This window comes from Dermacentor variabilis, chromosome 7, assembly GCF_050947875.1.
Source record: "Dermacentor variabilis isolate Ectoservices chromosome 7, ASM5094787v1, whole genome shotgun sequence".
Classification (NCBI taxonomy): domain Eukaryota; kingdom Metazoa; phylum Arthropoda; class Arachnida; order Ixodida; family Ixodidae; genus Dermacentor; species Dermacentor variabilis.
The window spans coordinates 103,465,676-103,474,543 of NC_134574.1; the positions used below are offsets into that span (position 1 = coordinate 103,465,676).

The window sequence follows — 8,868 nt, forward strand, 5'->3', positions numbered from 1 at the left end:
CGGCACAGACACCGCGGAATGTCAAGATCTGCGATGTTTCGCAACACGCACGCCGCTTCCGGAGGCAGCTGTTTTCTCTTTCAACTCCGTAAAGCGTGCACATAGCTTCGGAGCCCATTCAAAGATTGCCGCCAAGTAGGGAAAGAAAGAAACTCCATAAGAAACTAATAACTCTCCTACTATACATCAGATGGCACAGCGTGCCCTTGAGTGGCGCAGAAGGTTTCGAAAATGTCGTTTGAAACCATCGTTAGTGGGCTAACGATGCCAAATGGGCGTGATAGGGAAAGAGTTTGGAAAAAGGAGTGCTGTCAGATATGTATTGTGTCATTTTTATTTCGTTAATGGATAGCTGTTGAACCATTAATTATGCTGTGGAGCCTTGATTTCTTGAGAGCGCAAAAAGTAAAGTTACATTTTACCTGTTGGTACGCGCTTCTCGGTAGAGCAAGGCGAGCGAGCAGCACACGTCTCAAACTACATCTGAACTTTTATTAGCTGCAATCTTCACGAAGATAGCTCGGAGTGTTCTGCCCCGCCAAGGCGCCATTTTGCGTAGCCACAAACCCTTTCAGTGTCTGATCTCTTTGGAAATGGCGTACCCCCAGCGTTCAGGTTTTTTGCTCTGATATTATAAAATGAACACAACGATTTATTTCTTATTTCTGGTTGACCCGCCGTGGTTGCTCAGTGGCTATGGTGTTGGGCTGCTGAGCACGAGGTCGCGGGATCGAATCCTGGCCACGGCGGCCGCATTTCGATGGGGGCGAAATGAGAAAACACCCGTGTGCTTAGATTTAGGTGCACGTTAAAGAACCCCAGGTGGTCAAAATTTCCGGAGTCCTCCACTACGGCGTGCCTCATAATCAAAGTGGTTTTGGCACGTAAAACCCCAAATATTATTACTTATTTCTGGTTGGGAAGAAATGAAAAAACATGACACTGATAATGGCAAATGCTTTCCTTGTGTCATCCTCACATTCCTATCTCACAAAAGAAACGTATAAAGGAACGTGGCAGGACAGAAATGCGCAAACATACCGGTACGTCAGTGATGCCGAAAAGGTTAAGACGACGAGTTCAAAACACGCACCAATCGCATCGCGGCTTTGGACGTGGGAGACTGAAATATTCACATCACTGAAACCTGATGTGGTGGTCTTGTGGTACCAGACACCCCGATGCTTACACATACGTTATGACCTTGCTGCCGAAACTAGAGTCCATTAAAGGGATAAGAGGGAAGAGTTGTCTCCAAAAGAAGAGAAATTGTGAGGGCCACTTTGGCACAATTTGAAATGGAGGTCATGGTATGTAATTGTTTGGCCTTTCAACAACCACACCAGGCTGATGACGCAGTCTTATATTGTTTATGAAACCACTTGACCACCACGTCTGCTGTCGGTGACGTGAATAGTCTCCTTGTTCACATCCAAAGCCGCGCTTGCACTTGGGTCTTGTAAAAGGGGTGCTGTAATCATTTGTGTCACTCTCAAGGAAGTGGCTCTTCGTACCGTAATTATGGAGTTGATAGCTATTTAAAGAGGCAGAAAAAAGGTGGACACAGTATTTTTTGTGTCAGTGATCCTTTTAAAACCCATAATTCCATTCATCTCTAATTAGGCTAAACCCAGATTATGCAACACAACTGTTCAGTAGGTAAGTTTCGCAGCCATCAAAGCTGACCATTCATGATGCGACTCTTCAGCAAGTTTCTTTCTAAACTGTTCAGCGTGGAATTGGACTATTGTGATACTGAAAGCAGCGGCGCATGTTTGGAATGGCACGTTAGTTAGCCCTTTGTTTCCACAATATCAGCTGGTGACTTTATGACTGTCCACTTTGTCTACATTTCAGCGCTGTGAGGATGTTTGCACTAAATATTTTGCATGAGGTGTGCCTGCCATTCCACTGTGGCTCAACAATTGCTAATTCGACAATCGCATTTTCTTTTCTAGCTATAATTGGGGTAAGGATTCAACAATCGCCATTCTTGACCGTGATGGTTGTCTTTTCAGCTGTGTGCCACATTATTGCGGCAACCTACAAAGACCTGTATATTATATATGACTATTATTATAACTTACAAAAAGAGTAAACAAATTTTTTTTAACAGTAAAGTGTGCCTGCGGGTTATATATATTGACTTTATACTTTATACTTTACTGTAATCAACAGGCAATCGTTTGAACCCTCATTCTTTCCCCCCTTATAAGCGTACATGCTGATACTGGTAAAAACGAAATTGCAATCTGGTCTATGCAAACGAAAGTGTGATGCCTCCTATGGGCCAGCAAAAGGTTTGCTGTCAATTGCGATTGCTCAGTGGTGGCTTGCTGTGCTGATACATGGCACATGAACGATGCTAAACTACAAATGCATTTTGCACCCTTGATTATATGCGGCCGTGCTATTGGTATAATCACTTGGGACTAGCTTGTCGGCCTGCCGGCTGCAGGTAAGCCAAGCCAAGCTGCAAGTAAACAAATATTCTTTTTACTGTAACTGATATCTTGTATTTTGCATTTTCAGTTTTGCTAAAAGGTAATAGAATACTCATTAAAATAAACCATAGCCAATCAAATGTTAGGTTCACTTTATGTTTGATAATTTCTTACATCAGTATTTCCTATATATTGAGGATCAATATATGTATGTCTGAACGGTATGTCTGAACTGCATGTTAGTCTGGTGATCTGAAGTGCTTTATATTATGCTATGCATCATATTTTGTAAGTTTTGGTTGTGCCTGTCTTTTATGATATGTTAAGGACCATTATGGTGTGATCATTGTTTTTATGTCGCTAGTTTCCTTTGCTAATTTCGTTTTCCCCCTGTAATTTTCTTAAACACGTAGCTATCAAGATCGAATTAAACCGAAGATAAGGACTTCGCACCTCCTGGTCTTCTATGTGCTGCCATTCGGTACGGGACTTGAAACGTCGTCGTACGGATCTCTATTGCCTCTACAAGTCGCTACCACCAAAATATTGATCGACACACCATTAGAGCAACGAGGGATGAACTGACATTTTCGTGCCGAGGATGCAGTGATGGCACCTTTCTTTCTTTTTTCATCTTTTGCAGTGTTTTTAGTAAATGACTCTTCTTTTTTTTAAGTGCGAGAAATGTAAGAGCTGTATTTACAGTGATGCTTCTTGTCTGTCATGCACTGCTGTCGCGCATGGCAGCCCCGTCAACTTGTACTCGCCGTACACATCTGCAACCACGCAAAGTGCCGTTCTCATTCGCCGTGACATACTTGCACGACATTGGCAGATCTTTATTGTGAGAGGGCTGCCGGCATCATTGTCATTCTCGGTCTGTATTCTCATTTGCTGGTTGGATACTGACTGCAGAAAGTGTTTGTGCAGTCTTTGTACATTGCGTAGCAGTCCGCTCCAGTTTCAAACTCCTTCGTTTCTTGTTCCCAGCCTAACTAGCGTTACAGGTTCATTGAGCAATATCAGCTCCTTACTTTTTCATTCTGCCTCGTAAATTATAACCGCAGACTTGACCATGCTTCATTTTTTTTTTCTTTTCTTTCTTTAACGGCGTCTCTAGAGCGCATTCACTAATACCAGGGGCATGCGTCAGCTTCAACCTCGAACTCCATTCAAAATAAATTTAGCAGCAGCCTCTGTATGAGGAAGGGTCGACTTGCAGAGTGTGACATGTCGACAACAGTGTCAATGCCTCTAAGATGTTTTCGAGCTAGTTGCTCAGTTCTCTGGGTAGTTCGGGGTCACCTCGCACCGCTCACTGATAAAAGGGTGTGAAATTCGACCCTTCTGTTACTCGAAAAAAAAAAGGGAGTCGCCAAGGAAAGGTGTTCTCAAGGAGTACTTTTTAGGTTTACTCCTGTGACACCAGCTTTCTACCTAGAGTCACCAGTCTAGCGGGGAGATGCGCGCGTGTATGAGCGTTCTTTGCTGGATGTCGCGCGATTTTGGGAGGGGTGAAAAAGAGAGAGAGAGGAGGGAAGAAGGACACACATACTTTGTAGTATGCTGTGGAGAAGTTTTTTAATTCTTGCCTTACAAACAGAAACGTCTTTTTTACGGCATGTGGAAGGCTTTTTCTGTGCATGTTTGTACTCTTTGGAGACAATGTAATGCTCGGTGGTACTCTGTCCCTCGCTGTCGATGTCGCGGTTTCATGTTTGCGGGCGTGCAGCAATCCCTGCATGAGCCAGTATTGTGTGTACCACTGCGTAATTGTAGGAGGAATCGCCGACAGACTTAACGAAGGCGGGCAGGAGAGTAAAAGGGCTGAGGTGACATGTGTGGTGGCGCCTTTTCATTGTATTGCACTCCCTCGTGAAGGACCTCTAATGTGTCGAGTCTGTGATGTTTATAGTGAAGAAGAGTAAGATTTCTTTGTGCACTTACACGCAACCGATGTTTGCTTCTTATGTGTGTGTGCGTGTGTGTGTGTGTGCGCGTGTGTGAAGATTGAAATTGAACTCTTCTGTTTGCCGGAGTTAGGCGCAGAGCTTTGTACGAAAAGTATAGTATCAAACTTTGTTTATCTTAGTCTCTGTTTTCAAACACTGTCTGCACATTTCGTTTTATTCTTTTTTTGTGCCTTTCCGCAACGAGCAGCATTCGGGTCAGGCAGGTTGTTGGATGCTGTCTACGTGGGCAAGGCTCTGTTTTTAGTAACGTGCGGTCGCTCGCTACAACATGCTCACTTGCAACATTGTTTGATTGGCTGACGTGATTTGCGGAGACTTGGTGGAGTACCAGCATTCATTTATTTATAGACACTGTTCTATGTGGCTCACGATTTGAAGTTAGGCATAGCGCAGGCCTGTAATGCTGAGAACTGAAATGCAAAAATGCTCTAGCTTCGAGGTTGTTTGGTTGTCCTCACAATCACTTGGTAGAAAGTTGTCGATCGCACTGTTGACACATGCACGTATAGAAGTGCTTGGTGAAAGAGGCAAAATTCTTATACATAACAGACTTCCTTGTGAAAGCCACACCTTTAGGAGTGTGGCTGTCCGATTAATAAAAGTGCAAAATGTATATTTATTCATTTATTTATTTGTCGTGGAGGTCATTTTGCAAAGGGTAATCTTCTTGGTTTCGAAATGTGGCATATGCAAAACATAACATGATTGTGGTTATGACTAAACAATTTTCTTTTTTTGCAGCTTATAGTTTTGTCACAAGGCATACAGGCTACAATTCTAACATCTAAAGAAAAGCATGCTGCCCTGTAATGACATTTTTTTTTGCATCTTCACAGTAAGATGGCTTTTCTTTTTTCACTTTGGGAAGGAAAAGGGCGCAGGCTGTATGTACTCCGGGAAATATAAAAATATATTTGTAATTCTTAGCAGTTAGAAATTCAGGGTTTTAGCTGTTACACGAGTCTATGTGATATCTTTATTAGTACGATACCGAACAACTATGATCTCTCTCTACAGGCCGATGCATTGAATGGGATCGCTGCATTTGCAGCGCACCGCGAATCGCGTGATTAGGCGTTCCCTCGTCCAGCGGAAGTGTCGAAACTTACTTTGTGATAGTCAAGAGTGGCAGTCAGTCTCGGTACGTTTAATATTTTTTGGCAGGAAACATACTTAAGAAATAGCCTGCGGCATCACATTGGGCTCGCACCGTTTGAATCTGTCTCCCGCCATGTTGACATTTGCAAAATAGCAAACCGTAATATGTTTGGCAAACTACAAGACTTGGTAAGAGGCTCCTTCACACCAAGCACTTCTTACGTTCAATAGTGTTGTCCGTGATAATGGATCATGTGGCAGACTTGCGAGTGCTTCTTCAGGAAATTATTGAAATTCAGTTTCGTTACAAGATAGTCCTACAACATTGGCTATCTATTTTAGTGCGTTGATTTCATCTTATTTTTTAAGAGGGAGTTCTTCAGTCATTTATCTCTTGCTGGTCAAGATGAGTGGAGGTAGCAGTTTATCCGTGTGTGTTGCTCTGCAAGACCGAAGGAATGAGCGGAAAGAAAGACTAAAAATAACCCGCGAGCTCTGTCAAGCGCCAATTTGCTACGGAACAACCTTCCTGGGCCAGAAGTGTGCGAAATGCGTTTTTGAAGCACATCAGTTGCATACTGTCTGCGGAAAAAAACTTTTTCTTCTCCAAGCCGATCTCTCTTTTTTTTTTGTCCAAGTTGTGCTGGTGCTGTCTTGTATCGAATATCAAGCCAAATTTGTACATATAGTGAGTCGGGGAACACAGTTTTTGATGTAGCAGTTCTTTTGTTCTCTGTTTTAACATTAGGGTCCTAGTTCCCCTTTCTTTTTGTTCACCTTTGTCTCTTTCTTTTTCCTTTCTTAGATATTACCCCTAGACATTTTTTTTCATCATTTTTTTTGGCTGTGCAAGTCACAGGCTGTCTGTCAACTGATGTACGTATTTTTGTTTCGCTACCGATGAACACATCTTTACGAGAATTAACCAGTGCGAAAGTTGTACCCCGGTTGGCTCCTCGTGGCCTTTTTATGTTTCTTAGTTTGTATCTCTTTTTTTTTTTTTAGAGGAGAAAAATGATGGGTAACATTTGAGTTGCGTTTTCGTTTATTGCATAGTATTGGGTGGACGCCTTTGGAGAAACTGACACTTCTCGGTAGGTTTGAACAATTGTATTGCGCTGAAGTGTTCTGTTCAGTGTTGCAACATTCTGAAGTTCCTGTTTTCACTGTTGTCTTATTCCACTTTCGGTCGTGTAATGCCGATCTTTTCGTTTTTTTTGTCCCTGTTGTACGAAACTTCGATCATTATTGCGCAGACTCGGCAATTTCGAAATAATTTTTTAAAATATTTTTCTCGCTCCGCGATTTGAACTTCACAATTTTTTTCTGCCCCATGCTAAGGAATTAAGTTTTAATTCTTTGTAAGTTGAAAGCCATGATTTTGTTGTTCCGACTCCCAGCTCTTTGCAATATTGCAATGCTCCTGCTACCTGAACACCTTGTCTACATCGATATCAAAAACCCATTTCTGTAGCGTAGCACTCAAATCTGTTCCTGAAGAGCTTTGGCTTTCTTTTATTTCTTTATATTGTTAAATTTTGCCAGAAATGGTCCCGGCACATCTAGGATGCATTTAGTTAAAGTTCTGTTATTCTTGTTTGTCTAGTTCGACCATCCATTTGTGCTGGCTCTCAGTCTTCAGGCTCGTTAACTTATTGTTGTTGCTCGAGAAGGCAAGTTGTACAATCTTGAATGTTTACTAAGATAGACATCTTTGTCTCTTCATCTGGAGTGACTAACCTCACCTTAATTTACATGCTATCACTAGTGCTTCTTGTCTCTTTCAGTTAGCTTGCAGTATTTATTTTAGTTCCCGGTTTAGAGAAGTGCACCTTGTGACTCTGTTAGTCACAGTCACAGGAGAAGGAATATAGTTTTGAGGTATGCCTACATTCCTTTTTTTTAGAAATGCTCGTATTTAAATACCTGTGGAGCGTTACATCCACGATGTGGATGACCACGGTTTTCTTAATTTTTTCTTGGGCGAGCTTCTTAATTTCATTCCTTTTCATTGTTTCTTCCCTGGCTTTTGCCTGCTTTGAATAATTGTGCCCTGCTTTTGTAGTTCTAGGCTTCAACCCATTTTGTCACTTTTTAAGAGCAAGGAATGCTTTTATTGCACAAGTTGTTTGGCCGAGCTCAATATCCAGTGCTTCGCAATGAGCTTTTATGGTGTCTGTCTGCTGCGTTCTTTCTACTGTATTATTGAAATTGAAGCCTGAATGAATGGTATTAAAGACATCCTTATGGATGACTTAGCAAGTTCTGAACCTTGCAGCCATGCTTTGGAATGATTGCTTTTAAGGACATATTTCCTTATGTCAATCTGCTAGGTCTGCAAAAGAAAATGTGTTGAAAAAACAGTTTTGTATGTGGACACAGCTACTGTTAGCATGAAAGGCAGCAAAAGCTTTAAGATGCTAAGAAAGCTAAGCCGTCATGCTAGACCATGTGTCATGCAGACTTCAAAGTGTCAGGACCGATGGAATCTTGGAACACACCATGTCGAGTTTGTCTGTTGAGGTAAACTCACCTGCATTACCGAGTTCACTCTTTGCGTTCAATTAAATACATTGGGCAAGACATGTTGCAGTTTATTGTATTTGGTGATCCACACTGAGTGCTGGTCAGTGTGCTTGGAGGATCCGCAACATCGCAGTGCGTTGAATTGTCAGTAACGCTGCAGTGGACGTTTTTAATTTCTCCAAGGCACAAGTATTTTAGATTATACACAGTGTTGCACTATGACGTTGTACTGTTCCTTTTATTTCCTTGCCTCGTTTTTTGCAGAATTGTTGCAATGCCATTCGTCGTTCAAATGGGTTGGTGCCTTTGTTTTTAAATGGCCAACGGAATTGTGTTTGTTCTGTCAGCTTGCCTTAAGTGCTAGTGTTTATTTCTTTCTTCAACCTTCCTTATCGGTGTGTCAGATTGTAAAAGAATTTTCTTTTACTGGACACATGTGGGCATACAATACGTAAGAGTGCGAATAAACATTCAAAGATATAAAGCCTCCTCGTCTTCCATGTCTGAACACGATGTGGTCACTCGACCACGGCCTCTTCGAAGAACTTGGCACTCTTGCAGGCAAGTGACATCTCTACTAAAGGTAAAGGCGGGCGAGAACACCGCCAAACGACAGCAGGCGGTGGACCCGACACCTAAAACGGGTCAAACCCAACCGACACATAGTGCTGCATATGCATCTGCTTGCGCTAGGGATCCGCACGTGCCTGAACAGGAAACTGTTGCTGCCACCACAATGCGCATGTCATCATGCTTTGCTAGTGCCTCGCATCATCATGAATGAAGTATGCATGCACATTTGCATAAAGGCAAACCAGGGTGCTACA

At 42.4% G+C, this 8,868-nt stretch overlaps 1 protein-coding gene across 5 annotated transcripts in view; it reads left to right on the top strand.

Moving 5' to 3' along the window:
* The window catches only part of ena (ENAH actin regulator enabled), a 126,083-nt gene extending 117,555 nt beyond the window's left edge, over positions 1-8,528 (top strand). For all 5 annotated transcript variants that reach the window (XM_075698922.1, XM_075698921.1, XM_075698919.1 and 2 more), the window contains exon 11: positions 2,858-8,528. In XM_075698922.1, coding sequence (XP_075555037.1) covers positions 2,858-2,886 — 29 coding nt within the window. In that variant the 3' untranslated portion in view covers positions 2,887-8,528. The remainder of the gene's footprint in view (positions 1-2,857) is intronic.
* Positions 8,529-8,868: the final 340 nt, after the last annotated feature.